Genomic DNA, 22167 nt, shown 5'->3' on the forward strand with positions numbered 1-22167 from the left:
CAGCTTTGCTGATGGTGTCTTCCTTCAAATCGCCCGACCAGATGTCTTCAGTTCAAAAACTTAAGGCTCTATTTAAAATGACATTGCAACAGCTTTTAAAGCGTTGCAAGCCTTAGATTTGTCCATCTTTTGAGTATTGCTCGCCACCCAAACATACTTTAAAGCCACTTGATTCCATCCAGAAGAGGGCCATACGTCTTATGGGAAATCGAGAGATCAGGAAGCTTGGATAGTTTGGCACATAGAAGGAGAATGGTGGGTCTCACTTTGTTTTATCGATACCATCACAGTAAATGCTCTTGTCATTCCATTTATAGCTATAAACGCAAGATCTACTCGACAGGCAGATGCGACTCATGAATATCGAGTGAATCTGCAGATGCCTAGAACGTCGCTTTATCGGGATTCCTTTTATGGAGATGTGCAAGTCTGTGGAATCAACACCCAAAGCACGTCTTTCCCGAACATTACAACTTGAGGAACTTAAAAAAAAATCCACAGATACCTTTGTAGCTCTGACGCTATTCGTAATACTCGAGTTTCATAGCGTTTTCCCTTTTGTGCCAGTGTATTCCGTAAAAAAAAATGTGACAAAGAATTTGTTATTGTTTTAAATTTTTTTTATAATGGAAGCTATCTTAGTATAGTTTTTGATCATTATATTATTGCTGCGTATATACACATATTCCTGTTTGCAATGTAAAACAACATCATAATTGTTACTTACTTATGACCTATTTAACGATAAGATGCCTTATATGTAAAATATGCCTTATAGAGTGCTTTCCTAAAAACCTAAAAACAACAATGTTGAATTATGGACAGTAATTTTGTCCCGATATGTCTATGAAACGATATGCCACTGTTCGCCCTGAATGAAGAAATTTAAATTATAATATAAAAGAAATTGAAGTGTATGCATGAATATTATATTAATAGTTCATGAGTAACGTTGAAGTCTGCGTTGTCATGGTAAGCAAACAAAAGTAATATTCTTGACAAAAGTCATCATGCTTTCGCGTCAGTTGTTATTCATGTTAATATTGTTTGAATTACTAAAATAGTTACTACAAGATTTTTGAATAATTTTAAACCACATCGTTGGATTCGTAATAACGGTCCTATAAATTGGCCCGCAAGATCGCCTGATATAACACCCATGGATTTTTCCATATGGAGATCAGGTTTATCAAACTATGCCTCAAAAATTTAGAGAACTTAGTTTAAAACTTCAGTTTAAAAATAAGAGAAGCGTGCTATAAAATTTCTCTACGAATGTTAAGGAACATTCAAAGAAAAATTGTAACCAATGCGCGAAAATGCTTACAAAATAATGGTGGTCATTTTGAACACCTAGGTTAATAACAATTTATTTCATAATTATGTACCTACATATTATTTATTTTAAATATTGATTTTTGTTCATTATTATATTAGTTAATAAAAATAAATTTATTATAAAGTTAGTCAGATCATTGTTGTAAAATTTATTTTTTAAATAGGGGTAATATGGCGAAAACCGACCAGACAGGCAATACCGACCAGGCCATTTTTAATTTTAAAAAAACCTTTAAAACAATTTTACTATAGCGACACCTATGACCGCTTGCGTAATCTAGAAGCCAGTATTGTGGCCACCACTTTATCTAATGTTTAGGGTCTGTGGTAAGTTAAAGTTGTTTTTCCAGCGTGTTGATGTATTATTTTTGTCCTACAAAATAGGTAAATATGTTAAAATCATTATAAAATAGTGCATTTTTTTGATACTATATTTTAGATAACACCTTTTGAAGTATAGATTTTATACATTTTTCATGTAAATCTTTTTGATTTTTTGTAGGTTAGGTTAATGTAATCAGACTATAATGTCGGGTACAATCGACCATACTGATCGGTTTTACCCGACGTTGGTTGGTTTTACCAGATTATTAACAATTTTTTTTTTCTCTTAATAGATTTGTTTCAACATGCCTTTTAAATACCACAGGAAAACTAATCGAGCTTCCTGGAATATTAAAGACATGACATCAGCCATTAATGCCGTTCAAAATAATACTTTAGGCATAAGAAAGGCCGCCAGAACCTATAATGTGCCCTATGGAACTCTACAAGACCGACCGTCTTAGGGAAAAAGTTGATAATGTAAAAAAGCTCCTTGGAAGGCAGACAGTATTAAGTCCTGTTCAAGAGGAAGACCTAGCAAACTATATAATTAAAATGTCTAAAATGTTTTATGGGTTGTCTAGGTTTCAAGTCAAGAAAATTGCGTTTCAATTTGCACAATCTCATAATATACCTAATAACTTAAATAAAGAAAAAGGAGTATGTGGCAATGATTGGTATTATGGTTTCTTGAAACGTCCTCCTCAGATCTCCCTTAGAAGACTTCCTCCTTCTCCTTGAAAGTACATCGCTAAATCGAGTTAAGGGATTTAACAAGAAAGAAGTTGATTTATTTTTTACGAATCTCTCTCAAGCGTATGAAACGCATAAATTTAGAGCTGACCGCATTTACAATGCAGATGAAACTGGAATAACTCCTGTTCATATTCCTCCCAAAATTCTAGCTGTCAAAGGATAACGTCAAGTTGGCGCCATTACGAGTGGGGAGCGTGGCCAACTAGTTACTGTGCTTTGTGCCATGAGTGCTGCGAGGGACTATATTCCCCCTATGTTTATATTTGGCAGTATGAGCTTACGAAAAATGACCCAGTAAATGCAATTTACAAAAATTCTAAAAATGGGTGGATCAATGAAGATCTCTTTTTGGAATGGCTTTAACATTTTGCTACACACACTAAGTGCTCAATTAATGATAGGGTCTTACTTATTATCGACAACCATTGCAGCCATTGCACATTAAATGTCTACAACTTTTGTAGAGAAAATGGAATAGACATAGTAACCCTACCTCCTCACACATCACACAGGTTGCAGCCATTAGATGTTTGCTTTTTTGGGCCCTTAAAAACCGCGTATAATCGTGAGTGTGATTATTTTTTAAAGGCTCAAAACTATCAAAAAATTAATCATACAGATAATAAAAGCATACAATAAAACAGCTACAATAGAAAAAGGTGTAAAAGGACTTAAGACCACAGGAATATTCCCAATGAATCGAGAGGTAATAAATGAAGAAGAATTTATTGTCATTGAAGAAGATGAAGGAAACGAAACACAAGAAAAAGTAAAACACAAAACATTAGGCAAGAAACATAACAATATCGACAAAGAAAAAAAACTTATGCCCATCAACTACTGATATGAACGAACCTCAACCAGGGCCATCTGGATTGTGTCAGTTCAAGAAGCCACAGCAAAATAAAAGTGATAGTAATTCCAGCGATTCGGAAGCAAGTCTAATCTCTTTCACCGATGAGGACACCGATAATGAACCAGGCAGGACCATTGATACAACTATCTCCTTTGAAGATATTCAACCAATGCTAAGCTTTTTAATAATCATTTTTAATAATAATTTTTAATAATAATCGAAATAAAGAGCACACTCAATTCTTTACTTCAACTCTCAGCAAAGAAGAATTGGAAGTTAAGGACAAAATGAAAGCCAGAAAGAAAGAAGTAGAAACTAAAGGAACAAAAAGAAAAATAATAAGCACTGGTAATCAGAACGAAGAAAAAAAGAATACAAAGAAAGTACAAAGTGGTATATTTTCAGTGTTTATTTGAGTATATTATATTAAGGTTTATTTAGTTTATAAGGTAATTTGTTTTTCAGAATTATGTTTATTTTATACCTATTAAACGTTATAAGCAAACAAAGGCGTTTATACTGTTTTTCTCGTTTTATATTGCACGGTCGATATTAGCCGACCAGGTGGTCGATATTACCCCACGCATATGGTTAATATCGACCAGATATGGTAACACTATTTTTTTCAATAAACTTTTTTACAACATGTTTTGCTACTTATGCATTATTTTCCTATTCCCAAAACTAATATTTTTTTGAGAAAATTAGGACCCAATACCTAATTTATTATTAATAGAAATTATTTTTTCTTAAGTGGTCAATATTCCCCATAATCCCCCTACCTCCTTTTAATATTGATGTTTAACATTTAGTAGCAATAATGTTATTTAGCAGATGATTACTGAATAAATAAATTGATGACAGCTAAAGAAATTGTACACTCTTTAAAGGTTATTTAAAAAACATAAGTCATTTTGTGTCTAATTAGGAATTATTATTAATATTACCACTTTTATATTATTTTAGTGTTTATAAACATTTTTAAATAACAACCAAAAAAATAAACTTGTTACTGTCTAATTTACAATTTAAAAAAATCAGGCCCGCATTAGGGAAAAATTCCTGATGATGGTTGTTAATACGTCAAAATATTGGGAGACGTACGGATGAAATACATCATTTTAAAGGGAATAAAAAATGCTTTTAAAATAAGTTATAGAATAATGAAGGCTCGTATTAAAAATAAAAGATGATGCCCATTGCCAAACGTCATAAAAAAAAATTAAAGCTAAAGTTTTGTAGGGCACAAAAAATTATAAAACTTTGTAATTAAAAGTAAATTTCTAAAATCAATAGTTTTAAAAATAATAATTAAAATTAAATTCGGCGTTTTTTATAAATCACCCTGTAATTCACGAGCTAATAAACATTTTTGCAACGCTGCAAAAGGATTTAGAATAAGCATCAAAATTGACAACTTTTTTCTAGGACACTCTGTATATTTTATTTAATATCCTAATAATTATTTTATCGAGAATAGTGTCCCATAAAAGTTTAATTAATTTCTAATGTAATAAAGTTTCAGGGTTTTCTTCCAGAGTATATTTTTACACGACCTTTTTACCCAAGAAAAACTTTTTTGAGGTTTTTGTTTAATAGAAATATAAATACTCAAAGTCATAGTTACACAATTCAACGAAATTTTTATTTGTAATGACGTAATTTCTTAAACGATTACTTAAATAAAAACGATATTATGTTTAGTTTTAAAACCGTGTAAATGAAAATTAAATACCATTTAAAAAATTTAAAAAAAAATTATAGATGGTCAAATATTTAAACAAATTTATATGGCATACAATTATTCCTAATATATTATTAAGTATTTAAATGGTTAGTACATAGTATATTACTAGTATTTTTTATGAATGTTTCAATTAAAAAATTTCCAAGATATTTAATTATATTTAAAAAAAAATATATCCTCATCATATTTAGCATTAAAATTATTTTAATATTTTCTTAATGAATTTACCAATGTTATCAAATTTTAATTAATTAATCATAATAAATCCCTAAAAGTTAATTAATTCTTAATTCTCTTGATCATAACTATATGCCAGTTCTCTTACTTATCACTTCTTGATTAGCATTTGAAATAAGACCATCTTATTTACCAGAAAAACTAATTTCAATGGCAATATTTATTTAGTAATATAAAATACTCATAACGCATTTTTTTACCTTCTTCCATACAGTGAGTAACATTTTTCAAACACTTCCTGCCGGCCTCCTCCCGTTCTTCAGTCAACTCTACCCGCAACTCACTCTCCGTCAAGTTCAACCGCGACCCATTAATAACATTCTCGGAAAAATCGGAAAAATTAAAAACGTTCTTTAACTCGCTAAGTTCAAAAAGCCGGCTTTCCCGGTTCAAGATCGTCGATTTTTCCGCGCATTTTATGTTCGTTACCACGAAGTACAGGATCGCCAAAAACGGAAATGAAAATTGACGCATTTTGTGATTTTATTTTTACGGGCAATATATCATTATTAATTAACTTCACAAGCGAACGCGACAAAGTCAAAGTTTACAGTTGGGACCGATTTAAGGCATGTCAGAAGGGAAATAATTAACTTTATGCAATATCTTCGGGTATATTTGAATGATGTGGTATTGGTTGGGTAGAGGGGGCCCATATGGTTGCGCGACTGCGGACAGTACAACATGCTAAGCTAACTATATGATGGGTATTACAGCAAGTTGTCGTTAATAAATATTTTTTTTATTTGAAATGAGGATATTTTGATTTTGTAAAATCAGTATTTATTAAAAGAAATAATACATCAATACCAAAGTATATTGTTGGGTTCCTTAGAATCGATGAAATTAAAAGCCTACTGTAGTTTTAAATAGCGCAAGTTTCGGAAAACTTGTTTGCTTCATTAGGACACTGAAATAAATATTAGGTAACATTTTAGGATATTATACGCATCAAAAACCGTTGGGAAAAAGGTGCTATCGAATGGCCTGCGAGATCACCCGACTTTTATTCTCTTGATTTCTTGTTGTGGGGACAGCCTGAAACATCTACCATTTTAACTTCTATGTCATATCACATTCTATATCACTTAACTCTTCAATTAAATGAATTTACTCATACTTGAACTGTTTTAACGCCTTTTATTTCTACCATTTTAACTTTTAGTTCAATTATTTTTACGATTACCTTAGGTTTTATTTATACAAATACAATACAAATCGTTTATTTGTCAAAATAAAAAAAAAAGAATACCTTTTTTGGAAAAAAAATTATGACAAAAAGGACAGTTTATCGATTATAAAAAAAAACCGCTTCACATGCTCCTTATACTAAGAAAAGCATATGTGAACTATCGTATACATAACAAACAAAACAGCTAAATATTTCTAAATAATTCCATATAAAAACTAAACTAAAAAAAAAGAATCAATGCATGGCAGATGCAAGCACTATCATTAGTATTTAGTCTATGAAAGAATTTAAAACGACTACAAGAAATATAATGTTAAGTTATGAAAAAAAAAACAAAAAATTAGCAATTAAAGAGGCAGGAGCGAGGGGCGACAGTAAGGGCAGCCTGGCCGCGGGAAAAGCGAGAAAAAAAAAAGATTATTATAATATAATATGATATGACGCTGAAGTCTGTTGAAGTATGTTGTGTTATTAATGACATGTTGGATTTCTTAAGCTTAAGAACCTTGTTCATCAAGTATATAATACATAACTTTAATCTGACATGCTTTGAGAAACCCTTCTTGCTACGTGTTTTGATCTGTTCCGGCAGTTGGTTCCACAAGTTCGCAGCAACAAAAGAGAATGAGCGTTGAAATGATGCCGTATGATGCTGAGGAATTACAAATTTGTGATTAAACCTAGTGTCTAGTGTTGCGAATATGACTGGCAGGCCTTAAAATATTTCTTTAATAGGTAGGCTTATTATTATTTATAATGCGGTAAATAAAATTATACATAAGTTTTCTCCGGTTTTCCATATTTAAAATATTTACTCTATTCATATGTGGTGTAATGTGTTCTCTAACATTTATATTAAAAGAAAGTCTTAGACAGGTATTTTGTACTTTTTGTATCATTCTTTTTACGTGTGACAGCAAATAATTATTGTATACAGTGTCACCATAATCAAAAAGAGACAGAACTAAAGTGAGGGAATTAATTTTTTTAGCTTATATAGATTTTTGAGACGCAAATAGGCAGCTTTTAATTTTATTTTACTATGAGGCTCAAAAGTAAGTGCATTATCTATAATAATACCGAGATTTTTTGCTTGGATAACAACTGGAATTTTATTACCTGAAATGCTAATATCTAAATTATGTTCAACATCTCTTCTGATGTTTTTACTTCCTAGCACTTTAACTTGCGTTTTTGCGGAATTTAATTTAAGATTGTGGTCTCTTGCGAAGGTTTCAATGCTTTTTAGATCGGATATGAGGGAGTTTTGTGTCGTTTCAATATTTTCCTTATTTATTGGTATATAGATTTGCGAATCGTCAGCATATTGTTGCAAAGTAGCATCTTTGACTACCTTACACATATCCGCAACATAAATTGAGAATAATAAAGGTGAAATGACTGAGCCTTGTGGCACCCCGCAAGAGATTGCCTGAAACTCGTGAGTACCTCGTGATGCCCGCCCCTCCGGGAATGGTTACTTGACACTCTCGACTGTTAAAATAATTTTTAAAAATTGTACAGTGTTCGCTGAGAGGCCAAAATAGTAGTCAGAAGCTGCTAGAGGTCAAAATTTCGCTAGTAACAAGTCGTGATTTACCGTGTCAAAGGCCCTACTAAAGTCGAGTAGAGCCATGCAGGTGCCAGATTTGTGTTCCTCACTGCAGCGAACATCATTTAATATTTTTGTAAGACAAGTACTTGTGCTGTACCCCAAGCGAAATCCTGACTGGCATTCTGGAAAAATTTTATGGACTTCTGCAAAATGACCAAGCTCCATGGAAATGTGTTTTTCAATAATTTTCGACATACCAGGTAAAATACTGATTGGTCTGAGATCCTTTAGTTCTAGACTATGACACTTTTGAAATTGGTTTGATTATGGCTCTTTTCCAAATTGTGGGATATCTGTCATTAACAATACAAGAATTTAAAATATTTAACATCGGATTTAAGCAAAAAGGCAAACACAACTTTACATCTTTTATTGATATATCATCCGTACCGGTTGCGTTAGACTTTAAGTTAAAAATAATTTTTCTTGAGGTATCAGAGTCTAAGAGAGGAATGCTAAAGATCTCATTAGTAAATCTACTATTTTTGTAAAAATTTAGTAGCTCTAATGATGTAGAATCAGCCATATTGGAGTGGCTCAAAAAAAAAATCATGAATGAGGGAAGCATTATTTAAATATTCTGGCAGTTCAAATAGATGGTTTTTATCACGTGTTAGTTTTAGCTTGCCAGCAGTTACTTAAAATTATTTTCCTCTTTGATGCGCTACTTGCTTAAAGAATGCTATTTTTTCTCTGATAATTGCAAGCTTAGTGTAGTTTCTTAGTTGCCTGTAATACTGTAAGTGCGCTTCTGATTTTGAATTTTGGTATTTTTTGAGAGCCTTGTCTTTTAGTCTAATCATAGTTTTTATATTGTGAGTAATCCACGGATTAAATGGCTTTTCAACTAGGAGTTTATATTTAAGTGGTGCATATTTATTCAAATGATTTAAGATCTTGCTATTATATATATTTACTTTATCGTCAACTTGGACACTATTGTACAAGTCATCTCATTGGATCAAAAATTCATCCGCAATAAAATCAGTCATATTTATATTATTATAGTCTCTAAATAATACCCCTTATTTGGGGCCAACTATTTTAGGTTTTTGGAACAGGCAATATATGAGATTGTGGTCTGTTAAAGATTCAGATACTGCTTCGGACTTGGAGTGAACAGATAACAAGTTCTGGGTGGCAATAATCATATCGAGAAGGGTAAAGGTATACTGTTAGAGCTCTTAGTTTAGTTATTCTATTCTTGCTCTTACATGTTAACCTAATAATTTTTTTAATGTAAAACTTTTTTTGACAGAGCCTATAAAATAATAAAAGAAACATACAAAAAAAACATACTATAAATCTTTGTAAAATAAAATATAATTATAGCGCATAGCCTAAGTAAAGCAGGAAAAAGGAAAAAGTCCAAAATTTAAATAAAAGAAAGAATCGTTTAATAAAGTTAATAAATAAAAAGGTGGTGTACTGCATATAATGTTCTCTCCAGCAACTTGATTTAAAAGCCTTGTTTACTGGATTTCGAATGGCACATAATTGTGCTTTTTTTTGCATTGTAAATTATAGATATTCCAGCTAACTCTAACCATCGTGTTGGAACATAAAAATCATACTCGCTGTTCCTAACTGGGTAATTGTAAGATGGTCTTTCTGGAATTGCTGATATATGCTTGCGAATTATAAGCAAACGGATTCAAATGTGAATAAAGAAGAAAGAGTTTATATTTGATGTTTTTTCAAGATTTCTCGATAGGAAATCTTACGACTTAATCCCAACAAATAACGATCAGCTTCCTTTTGTAGTCCTTAGACTACAGACCTTAACTTTTTCAATTAGGCATCGATGCGCTAGTCCAAATTGTCAATTGTAAGGACTTAAATGGCATCAAGATTTATTGGTGACTAGGGCATCTAGATCGGTTGGACCGAGGGGGTGGGATTGCAGTATATTGTAAAAGTGCTTTTGATTATCGTGTTTTGCTTCTTCTTGCTTGCATTTTGCAATTTCTTGAGCATGTTTGGATTGAAATTAAAGTAAGTGCGCGACTGCAGACTTTGGCCCCATGCGGATTTAAAGTAATCTGTTTTTAGTTACACCTTAAATAGTATGATGAAAAAATTACTTGAACAGCAGGCAAATCTGTAACTTACCTTATAATTCGCACAATTATTCATTTAAACTAGAAATATTTGTCTCGTCGATACATGCATGTGTAAGGCTAAAACTACTTGTTGCGACATTGTCAAATTGCAACGGATATATCAGTAAAATCATTTTCGGACTTTTGCCCCATGCGGCTTTTTGCCCCACGCAAGCCTCACAAGATTCAAGATTATCAGAATAATAAAACAAACAAAAAGTAATCTTTCCCTAAAAAGTAACTTTGTCTCTTTTTAGGGAAATATGACTTTCTTTCATAAATTTTAACAAAATTCTTAAAGTACAAGAAAAATCAAAGATCTAACGTAACTATCTAAAGTTCTTATTTAAATGTACCTTTCTAGATCTATTTTGTATTTTTGTAAGCATAACCGCTCAAAAACTTTAATTGTTTTGTTTCCCTACAATTAGCACAACTGAAATTTGTCAGAGTGACCAACCTCGAAAGGATACAATAACGCAAAATGGCGGCCCTCTAGTAGTGGTCATTTACTTTTCATTGAATTGGCAATCCAGGTATATTTATTAAGTTCGTGATGGGTACCTATTATAACCACATTGGAAACGCCGAGAACCCAGTTAATTCTCCTTCATTCCGGAATGACATAAGTGGCACACCGCCGTCTAGAAGGTCAGCGAATCTTCCGGAATTATGGTCAGTCGATTGTATAAGGAGCCGCGTCGCGTCGCTGGGAATCAATCTAGATATTTCAGTCTATATACACTGCTCAACAATCGAAGTGGATATTATAAAAATCTGCAATTTTAGTTTGCCAATGATTTACAATAAAACAAAATTAAATGTAATAAATAAATCTCTATGCGTGCCCCAAAGTCCTGTCATGAAAATTAATACCTCGTAGGTCCACCCCTGGCTCGTCTTAGTGCTGTCACCCTGTTTGGCATAGTTCTTATTAAGTTGTTAATGTAGTGTTGAGGAATGTTTTGTAATATTTCCGGTAATTGATTGTCTAGTTGTTCTAAGGTTACAGGTGGCTGTTCGAGCTGGTTTAATCTTCGAGACATTTCGGCCCATACATGTTCAATGCAATCATGTCGGGTGAATGTGGTGACCAGTCCATTCTGGTAATGCCATGAAATTCAATGCGCTTATTGACAATTCTCGCACGGTGCGGGCGCGCATTATCATCGATTAAAACGAATTCTTCGCCTATTGCACCAAAAAATGGTACAATTATGTTCTTGGAACCACCACCAAAAAGGGTAGTGGGCGGCATCAAATTTTCATGGTAAAGTCCAGTGCAACGATATATTAGAATGGTCACCCGTCGAAACACCAGCATTTTACTTCTCAAACAATGTAAATAGAAGGTGGATGACATTGTTTGGCAGGTGGAATGCTGGTATTTTGACGGGTGACCATTCTAATATATCGTTGCACTGGACTTTATCGCAGTCTCCTTTCCCTCCACACCAAAATTCGACCATCACGCACATGTAGCCGAAATCTGGACTCATCCGTAAACATACAAGACCTCCAGTTTTGAAACTTCCAATTACTGTGTTCTATTGCCCACCGATTTCTGCATGCACGATGTTCCCCGTCAACCGTGGATGTGTGGCACGTCGTCTGGCTCTTAAATGGGACGCATGTAATCTTCTTCTAACAGTCTGATTAGAAATTACCATGCCTGTAAGCTGCAGATCCAGTCTCTACATAGCGATTCCATGCACGACTCACGACACTTCTATGGGACACATTTAGTCGGTTAGCAACTTCTTCTTGAGTTAGGCCCTCCTGTAGCCAACGTACTAATTGCTCGAGTTGCACTGTTTCTAACCGTCGTAGAACCATTATTTTTAAGAAAGTAAAGAGATTTATTGGTAACAATGAGAATAATAAAGTCTCTACAAGCACTTTTATGTGACTAAATTGTTAGGATTTTGAAACCGAATTCTTTAAAAGAGACGTATGAAAAAAAGGAAAAAACGATAAAAAATATTTACTATCAACAGGATTTACTCATAGCATAAAACGCAACTTGATGAATTTTATTTTTTTAGGCAAATTTCAAAGAATCAATTGTCAGTTCAGTGAAGTAAAGTTCGTATAAAATATCCTAAGGTAATTTAATATATTTAATAAACGTATATTTTATAAACACCCTGTATTCGTTTAAAAGTGTCTCAACCGCCCGAGAATTATCTTACATCCTTGAAAATCTATACCCTAAACATAAATAACAATATAAGCAGAGATTGAAAGAGACCCAAAAAAAGTAAAAGAGGCAGTGGGTGCTAGCACTTCGGCTTATGAAGAGCCATGTATATAAAGTGGTCATAGTTTACCAGGTGTGGTGGTGTTTGTCCACTAGGTGGATATTAGAATGGTTGCGATTGTTTTGTGCACAGGTAAATCATGTCGACATGTGAGTAATATTTTATATGTTGTTATATAAGTCCATGGCTAGAGTTTTATGGTATACCAGAGTTTGTCGCTGTTTAGCGAGGTATTACCAGGTTGTGGTCGATTGTGTAGTAATCTACAGGGATGCCCTCTAAGCGCACAGTTTGGAATCAACTCATTCGAGTTGGTCTTATGAGTTATAGGGGGCCCTTACTTGTCTTCTCGATTGACACATTTGGATTCTAAGATCTCGGTACATGTTATCTTAGTTTCCGAGTGTTGAGATAGTTACTGCTTAGCAGCAGTGGATCGTCTGGGGTAGCGTTAACTATTTTAGGGGACACTAGCTAGTCCTCGAAGAAAGAAGATATGTATATATTGATGGTTGTTGACATGACTGAATCAAGGGGACCGAATTTCCCCGGTGAGTAAACTTAATCTTTATTAGATGGGTCAATACAGTAAATCGTAAACATTTTTGTTTCATGGTACTCTCAATCTCTTGCTGTATACATGGTGGAGCTCGCTGAATGAATTGCATTGTCAATACTCACGTAAGTTTAATTTTAAAATACCCAAAGTTCGGAATATTGGCGCGACATTAAATTTAGATATAAATATGGTAAAAATAATTATTTCTAGTGGGCTATTTTTGTGCAACCGAATATTAATTCACACTTAACGAATGGTAAAAACGCTACAATATCTATGTATGCAAATGACCAAAATAAACATTAAATATAAGTTCACCTGCCTCCTGGCGACTATTATAGGGACGCCCCTGTATAACTATAACACACGCGTATCATCCACCAATATAATTTATTAGATAATCTGTATATCTAAATACTGTAACCGATATTATTGTTTGACCGTCAATTTCAAGTCGTCAACAACAAACAGTAGTCAGCAAAGCCAAATCAAGGCTGAGAGTATAGGTACTATAAAGGAATACGACATAATATAACATTGATAAGATTGTTTTCGAGTAGTACCTGGAAATCATGCAAAAGGCGAATTGTTATTTTTTGATTTCACGCTAATCCTTATCGAAATCTTGGCAGATAAGCTTTCGGATTCTTAGTTGAGCAAATGTTCGGAGTGTTAACGTGCGTTTTGCATCGTTCTTGAGTTGTGTACAAGAAAAATATGGAAATAATTACAGGGTAATTAGAAGAGAAGAATACCGCTTAATTCAATATTACTCAATTAAACTTTTTAAAATTTTTCTTAATATAATTTCAGTTCAGATATTCTGTCTTCAGAAAAAATCAACCTAACCTTAAGATACAGTGTTCAAAGGCAAACACTAGTAGTAAGCGTACATCAAATTGAGTAAGTTTATAGGAATGCCTACCTAGAAGTTATTTTTACAATATATTATTTTCTAGGGGTTTATATTCTGATGACACAAGGGGAATATACGTCAAGCTCTATCTTTTACCAGAAAGACACAAGAACACTAAAAGGAAAACGCAGGTAATTAAAAATCTATAAATAAAGATGTGATTCAAAATATATAGTAAATCTTAATAAGCTCCGAGTAATATTTCACGATTAAGATATTAAAAAGATAATATGTTGAAGAGGTTTACTTAAAAATATAAATATTCTGGGAATTTCTTTTAGGTAATTAAATCATTGAAAAATCCAACTTTTGATGAAACTTTCGAATTCAGTATACCGCAAGATGAGCTGTTTGATCAGCAGCTGGAGGTTTCTGTTTGGGAGGAAGGAATGATTAGGAATGAACCCATTGAAAAGGTAAATTTTTACTTATTTTATATTTAACAAAAAAAATCACTTAATTTTTATAGGTTGTGATTGACTTAGATAAATTGGGATTAGTACTACCTCACAGAAGACTGTTTAAACTCTCCAAGGTTGCAAATGGGACAAATGAAAGTTAAGAATGTGAATAATGTTAACAATTAAAAACTTAATTATTAGTTTTAAGAACATTTTACAATTTTGATATTTAGAACAATGGTTTAAAGTAGAACTAAAGATCAGGGGAAGGTATATTACCTTCCTACACAAAGAAAAGATGAGAGATGCCTGTATTATAATATATTTTAACATATATGAACAATAATTAATCCACACTAATAGCTTACATAATCTACATCTATGGGAGTTTTATTTTATTGACAAAATTATAATTTAAAAAACCTCAAAACTGATTCCAAAGATACTTGCTAAATAAGTGTACGTATGTTTTTAGTTAAATATATTTTATAGACATCATCTTTATTTTGTTTTTTTTTATCCCACGATTTGTACTGAGTTTCACTATTTTAATCATGTTTAGATCGCTTTAACTTGGACTCTTCTAAAATAATGTCAAAGTTGCATTTTATTTTTTAGTAATAACAGTGTAAATAAATTTTCCTTTATAATTCAAATTATTGTTTTCTTTAAGGAGGCTGCCCATTTTCAATTGTAGTAAACGTAAGAAATCAGTAAGAAATCTCAGCTATAATAATTGTATACAGTGCATCCCAAAAGTTATGTCTAAGTTCATTTAAAATTCAGGGATGTGTTCGAAATAAATTACGACTATCAACTTCATTTTTTCAAAATAAAACACCTTTTTTTTATTTCATCTTTGAATTTCGCGTGGAATTCTACATATGTTTCATGCATCATGTCCTATAACCAAAGTCAACAGTTATCAAAAAAAAGACGATTCATGTAACAAATAAAAAAAGAACAAAAATTAAGTTAAATGTTCAAAATAATTGCCATTCACGGCTTAACAATATCCAAGGCGATCAATAAAGTCTCGTTGTACATTTTCAATCATTTCCGGAGTTATGGCGCGCACTTCTCTGCGAATTCTCTCTTTCAAGTCGTCTAGATTATTTGGCCTATTAACAAATACCTTCGACTTGAGGTATCCCCACAAAAAAAAGTCTATTGGTGTTAGGTCAGGCGACCTAGCAGGCCATTCGATGGGTCCTCTCCTTCCTATTCACCGATTGGGAAAGGTTTCATCCAAAAATGTACGCACAGTGGCAGCATAGTGCGGAGGAGCGGCATCTTGCTGGAAAATTAATTCTTCGTCAGGATAGTCTGGGTCCAATGGATTTGGAAATAAAGCTAGTAATGCTGGACCTAATTCAAATTGGAGAAAATCGAGAAACACTTGTCCCGTGAAAGTCTGTTCAAAGAAAAAGGGACCTATTACTCTTCCGCGCACTATTCCACACATTTAGTTTTTGAGGGTACTGGGTGTTTACCTCCATCATCCAAGGCGGATTTTCTGTTGCCCAATATCGACAATTTTGTTTGTTCACACTACCATTCAAACAGAACGTGGCTTCATCGGAAAAAATTAATATTTGTTACTAAATTATTATTTAGATTGCATATGTTTTGTAAGCATTTACAAAAGTCATTTCGCCTATTGAAATCGTCATCAAATAACTCTTGCACAGGAATAACTTTGTAGGGGTGATATTTGTGCTTTTTAATTATTCGGTGAACTATAGATTTCGCCATGTGTAAATTTGCCCTAATCTGCGACAGAAGAGTGCATGGATTTTCTTCCAAGGAAAGCAAAACGTCAAGTTGTTCATTTTCATCTCGAGCAGGACGACCAGATTTCGGCAGATCTCTAACGTGACCGAATTTTCTAAATTTAGCCTCTATTCTACTCACCACCTTTTGACATATCGGAAGACGAGACGATCAGGATGGATTTCATTGAATAATTGAGCAGCTTCTCTTTGAGTACGTGTTCTATCACCAAACCCAACCATGCACAGGATTTCTATTTTTTCTCGTTCCGTTAACTTAACCATTGTGAAAACCGCAACTTTGCTTGTACACTTCACACTTGACAATATCTGTTTGGCATAGAACTGTCATACAGTTTCTATGAAAATACACGGTCACCAGCCAACAATAAAAAAAACACGAATTAATGGAATTTTGCTCTGTATAAAAATTCTCGGAGATAAGGTGAACTTCAATAATAAAGTTTGGTCGTCTTTTTTTTGATAACTGTTGACTTAGGTATAGGACATGATGCATGAAACGTACATAGAATTCCACGCGAAATTCAAAAATGAAATAAAAAAAGGTGCTTTCATTTGAAAAAATTAAGTTGATGGTCGTAATTTATTTTTGAGCAATCCTGTATATACAAACTTCACGTACAAAAATGCGCAACTTGAAATATTAATCGACGGGTCCGAGCGTTTTTTTTTCGAACACACCTCTGAATTTTAAATGAATTTAGACATAACTTTTGGGATGCACTGTATGTTAAATTTTATGTATGATAGAAGTATATCTTTATTATTGCATTCATGTTTCAGGTACACATTAGGTTCAATTTAATACCATCACATAAATCCACTCAATCTAACAAATAATATCCACTACAGCATAAGTGTTTTAAATACTCCTGATTATAATTCAAAATTAGAAAAACGGGTGCAATAAACAATTATTTTCCAATAAACAAGTATTGGGACAACAAAAATATTCTAGGACTGATGTTTATTTTGAAGAAATATTTCTTTTACTGACATATTGAAGACATACTTATACATACATTTAGACTTTAAACCAAAAATTTAAAAAAAGGCATAATTAGTGCTAACTAATTTTTGAAGCTGGACTAAAAATATAGCTTATATTTAATATACTCTATTAAATAAAAGTCGAAAAATATATGGGACCAATTACAAAGAGAAATATTTCTCAAAAATTACAGTAAAAAAAGGAAACAAAGATGATTTTGGAACTATGGAAGGCTGAATAGCCTTGGAACACAAAGTATTGCAAAATGATTGCTAGAATCAACAAAAATTAATTATATGTGATGATAGAAACCAAATATATGTGATCAAAAACACAATGATATTATTGGAGAAATCAAATACAGAGATGATGCTAAATCTGTCTCCATAGAGTGTATACTATAGAGTAGTGTGTATGACATCACCGTGACACTGGACAGAGAAAATCATAATGTAAGGATCAACTTTGTTAAGTTTGAAGACCTTTTTAAGTTCTTACTACTCATCATTATATTCCCCCCATCCTATACAGGGTGTCCCGAAATTACATCGCAATATTTTACCACCCGCATCTTTGTCTAAAAATAAGACAAAAAGTCCATATACAGTATGGTTCAAAAGTGCATCGTTTTTAAGTTACAGGGTGTTTTATGAATCATGCTAAAGATGGTTTTTCTGTTAATATATCCGGAACGCCTAGTTGTAATCTTTTGAAATTTTCAACATATACTATTGGTTTTATTAAAAACTGATATTGCAACCATTTTTGTCAAAATGTATACAGGGTCGTGTAAAATAAGTGGTCGGTAAAGTTTAAATTGTTAAAACTTTTTTTCTAGCAACTCCGTGATAACTTTGCTATTAGAATTGAAAATAACAAACATTTTTACATAAAAAAGGTGCTCATGTCTAATTTCGATAGGAGCTTCCGTTTTCGAAAAAATCAATTACTAATAAATCATGAATTGGTATTTCAAAAAGTAACTACAAATAACATCTTGTAAAATAATAGTTGGCTGTGTTTGTTGACAATTAGTTTATTTGTTAAATTTTGTTTAATGTTTTGTTGACATTTCACATTTTTTAAATTTGCTTTGGCAAAGTAAATTAATTCTTTTTTGTGATTCATTTTTCAAAAATTATGGATAGATTTACAAATCAAGAGTTAGCTGACATGCATTTTGTTTATGGTTTGTATAATGGCAGTTCTTTAGCGGCTGTCCGCGAGTATCGCCGAAGATTTCCCCTAAGACATGTTCCAGATAGTTTTAGAGATTTTAAACACCACAGAAGTGATCCTTCAGAAATGACCTAATCCAGGAAAGAGCTGAGCCTTGAAAACCATATCTTTCAAGCTTTAATGCCAGTGTCCTGTGATCCACATAATTAAAAGCTTTAGAGAAATCATAGAACACTCCTGCCAAAGTCCTCCCCTCATTCACACTTAAATACACTTTTCCAAGAAAGCTATTATAGCAATAGCTAACAGCGTCGTAAGTACCCCTTGATAATTGGAATCCAAATTGATGCAGTTAAGTTGAATGTTTTTATTTATGAGTTTTGTTTTTACAAGTTTTTCATAATATATCCATCTTTTATTGATAATAGTTATTGGCATATCCATATTTCACAGCCACAAAGACATTTATTATTAGGTTAAATATTATTCTTTTTATTTTTAGTACTGACAATATTGATACGTTTATCTCTATTCAATATTTACATAATCACAAAAGATTTACTGCATTGGCAAATTGTAATCTATGATCGAAGTTTTCATTTATTTTGATTCAGGTACACATCCACAGCAATAATATTACAATTAACTTACAAATTAATTTTTTTTTTCCTCACACTAAACATATTTTGCCAACAATATGGATCAAGGATCTGTGATTGCTGGCGATTCAACTATTTTAATGTTTTTTTAAATGGCTATTATAGGCATAAGCAAACCAAAGAAAACCGAAATAAAAAGCAAAACTCAATAAATAAACACATTCTCATTCAAATCTTAAGTTTATGCATACCACAACTTGAACACTAAAAAATATTAAAAATGCATAACAGAAACAAAAAGAATTGGACAATCAAGCAATTTACTTTGGTCTTATTTCCTTAAGTGATTTAACTCTATTTACCTCTTAGATCATTGGATAAGTCATTATATAGTAGCTTAGGATAGAGAGGACATATGAAGCTAACATGCCTTTTTGCAGCAACATACTTTACAGATGTCAAGAAATTGACAGAAATTGTACAGAAATTATACGTTATTACATGTTTATAACAATCATTATTAAGCATAAATCTTATTATAGCTTTAATGTATAGTTGTTCCACACTTAAAAGGTTACTTTCTTGGAATAATAATTGGCTCGGTTATCTTTTTGTTTTAAACATAATTATTTTTATTATATATTTTTGAGCAATGTCTAAACTGTTTAAGATATTCTTGCAGGCACTACCCCAAACAATTATCCCATAATAATTGATAAGAGACTCCACAAGAGAAATGTAAATTGTTTTTAGTAGTTTAAAAGCCAATATGTTGCATAATTCATAAAATTTCTTATTTTTGTAGTGACATACTCCAAATGTTTGGTCTATTTTAAACATTTACCTATATACCCAAATATTTTATATATTTCACTCTTTCCACCTTCCCAGAATCACAAACATTCATATTTAGGTCCACAATCTGCATTTGCAATTTCTGAAAGTCAGTTAATGTTTTCCCACTTCCACTATTCTCAGCAAAAGTAAGAAATTTTATCTTGTCAATATTTAATGACAATAAACTATTATGTAACATTTTATTTTTGAAATAACAATCCCTGTCTTTTTAATAGTCAGTTGTCTGCTATGTTTCCCCTACAATCAAAACTATATTAGTATCAGCAAAACAGTATATTTCACCCTCATCCAAAATCGAGAGTATGCCATCAATATAAACATTAAAAAGAAAGGGACCAAGCACACCCTGTGGCATACCATACTCAACAAAGATCGAATTAGTTAAAAAAATTCTAACTTCAACTTTTTGTGAACTTTTATGTAAAAACGATTTTATGAGGTTACTTTGCATTACTTTTAATTCCCATTTTGTCCATCCTTTCTAGTAGAATATGATGCGCTACAGTGTCAAAGGCCTTGGCCAAATCAAAAATATTCCAAGACTTTTTTACCCCTATCAAAGTTACTTACAATGATCTCTGTTACCCAGCAAATTGCATTTTTAGTACAGGCATTTGTTCTGAAAGCAAATTGTGTTTTTGAAAACAAGTTATTACTTTCTAAGAAAGACTGTAGTTTTATTTTAATGCACTTTTCAACCAGGTTGCTTAATGTGCTTGTTACAGCAATGGATCTATAGTTTGTGATTAACTCTATATTTCACTGTTTAAAAGTATGTAACAGAGGTTTTAATAAGTATACATTTTAATGTGTTTATGGCCTGAGCCTATAAAACATACTCTTAGGATATTGAGTTGAAGTTCAAAGGTTTTCTAGGATCACCCCCTTTAAATCACTAAATCAGGGTTCAGAAAGAGGTTGAGAAACACCCTGCAACCAGGATTCATTCATAGAGACTGCAGGTTACTTGGATGCATTTAGACTTTTAGTAGACCAGGGTTTTGATTTTTAATAAAGGTTAAAAAAAAGAAGTAAATTATACATATCACATTTAATAAAGAATTGGCTCATAGTTTCACTATCAATTTTGTAAAAATTCTAATTGTATTGAGTAGGTGAATAAATAAAAATAAAATATTTAATCAACAATATAACTTATACCAAGACTCTCCTATCCAGATGCCTTTAACTCTGCCATAATCCCTCTAACATGCTTCAAATCAGCTAAAAGACCATCCAGAGTACTTTCTGGCAAAGTTGCTGTTACTTTCTCACCATTTATTCCTAAAGTCAGCACACAACCAACTTCTGGATCAGTTTCCACTGAAATACTCTCTAAATTATTCACTTTTAATGACTGCATTTTAAAGTTCTCTGCCAATGTAGCACTATGCTCATCGTAAACTCTCTTTATAGAATTACTATGCTCCCTTGGCAAGCCGAGCTGCTGAAGCTCAGACTGTAAAGCACTGCTGTTACAACCGTACCGCACTGAGGCTGATAAAATGTAATTTAGGCATGCTATTGATGATTTTAGGTCTAGCTCCACATCTAGTTTGGATTCAGTGAAGAGTTTTTCCACCTTTTCTATTTGTATTGGGGGAGTAAGGATTCCCTGGATGACCAGTTGTGCCAGTGATTTCAGTTTAACAGAAGACAGCCTTGATAGTGTGTAGATTTCCGCTAAGATCCAGTCAGGGCAATCTGCATCTCCGTTAAATCGGAATTTCATAGTTATAAAGCCAAAATAATAGAAGAGGTTTTTGAGGTTAGATTAAGGCTTTTAGGATTTTTTATATATTACAATCTCAATTAGTTTGAAATTATAATTTTAACAATGAAGTTAATAATATCTCACCAGAACTTCTGTTAATGGCCGGATTTATGGTATTATCGTTTAATGCTTAATTTTAGTTTCATATAAATATAAACTCATAAACAACAACAATATTGATCATAGGTTAATATTTATTCGGTAGGAATCTCCCATAAAAGTCAATAAAACACTTAACGTCGTTGCCTGTTGCGTCCTCTGAATGTCGAGGAGTAGTACTAACCAAAACTGAAAATGGGGTTATGACGTCATAATAGTGCGCTTTTAAAATTTAACTATGGCGCCAAATTTGAACTTCGCTCTACTATACCGTGCGCTTAAAATTAGTAGGAAAATCTGTGGTTCTTTAGGAAACTACAGAAGGCAGATTGAAAAAGTTTTTTGTCCCCATATTAAATAAAGTCCTTGATTTATCGTTTTTTTCTATTTGCTTACTATAATTTCTGAAAACCCATATATTTCCTACTAGATACATACATCTAGGCCTGAGTTTCAGAATTTAAACAAAAAATATTCACAAAATGTACTACTAGATTATAAGAAGGGATTATAGCAAAAAATTCAAAAGTTATACAATAAAAAGTTAAGTTAGAGTAGCCTTTAGGGCTA

The 22167-nt window shown here is 32.4% G+C and overlaps 3 protein-coding genes and 1 long non-coding RNA gene across 4 annotated transcripts in view; 1 reads left to right on the forward strand and 3 right to left on the reverse strand.

The window, feature by feature from the left end:
• The window catches only part of LOC126745045 (O-acyltransferase like protein-like), a 68136-nt gene extending 62278 nt beyond the window's left edge, over nucleotides 1-5858 (reverse strand). The window contains exon 1 of the mRNA XM_050452727.1: nucleotides 5459-5858. Within this exon, the coding sequence (XP_050308684.1) occupies nucleotides 5459-5732 (274 nt within the window). The 5' untranslated portion in view covers nucleotides 5733-5858. The remainder of the gene's footprint in view (nucleotides 1-5458) is intronic.
• Nucleotides 5859-9845: 3987 nt separating this feature from the next.
• LOC126745277 (uncharacterized) lies at nucleotides 9846-10486 on the reverse strand. The gene is made up of 2 exons (XR_007663499.1): nucleotides 10178-10486; nucleotides 9846-10123 (listed from the first exon to the last, which is right to left on the reverse strand). It is a non-coding gene; the product is annotated as an uncharacterized LOC126745277 (long non-coding RNA).
• Nucleotides 10487-13431: 2945 nt separating this feature from the next.
• LOC126745078 (synaptotagmin-6-like) lies at nucleotides 13432-14804 on the forward strand. The gene is made up of 5 exons (XM_050452766.1): nucleotides 13432-13721; nucleotides 13801-13890; nucleotides 13947-14034; nucleotides 14185-14319; nucleotides 14373-14804. The coding sequence occupies exons 1-5, from the start codon at nucleotides 13705-13707 to the stop codon at nucleotides 14463-14465; spliced, it is 423 nt and encodes a 140-aa protein (XP_050308723.1). The 5' UTR covers nucleotides 13432-13704; the 3' UTR covers nucleotides 14466-14804.
• Nucleotides 14805-20760: 5956 nt separating this feature from the next.
• LOC126745265 (COMM domain-containing protein 4) lies at nucleotides 20761-21718 on the reverse strand. The gene has a single exon (XM_050453027.1). The coding sequence runs from the start codon at nucleotides 21454-21456 to the stop codon at nucleotides 20896-20898; it is 561 nt and encodes a 186-aa protein (XP_050308984.1). The 5' UTR covers nucleotides 21457-21718; the 3' UTR covers nucleotides 20761-20895.
• Between the last annotated feature and the right edge of the window lie 449 nt (nucleotides 21719-22167).

The sequence above is a fragment of the Anthonomus grandis genome, chromosome 15 (genome assembly GCF_022605725.1).
Source record: "Anthonomus grandis grandis chromosome 15, icAntGran1.3, whole genome shotgun sequence".
NCBI lineage: Eukaryota > Metazoa > Arthropoda > Insecta > Coleoptera > Curculionidae > Anthonomus > Anthonomus grandis.

Bases quoted from the DNA above. Each gene is read 5' to 3' on its own strand.
- LOC126745078 (XM_050452766.1), top strand. The intron at 14,035-14,184 runs GTAATTAAAAAT...AATTTCTTTTAG, and splicing joins ACACTAAAAGGAAAACGCAG to GTAATTAAATCATTGAAAAA. The intron at 14,320-14,372 runs GTAAATTTTTAC...TAATTTTTATAG, and splicing joins GGAATGAACCCATTGAAAAG to GTTGTGATTGACTTAGATAA.
- LOC126745265 (XM_050453027.1), bottom strand. From the start codon at position 21,456: ATGAAATTCCGATTTAACGGAGATGCAGATTGCCCTGACTGGATCTTA.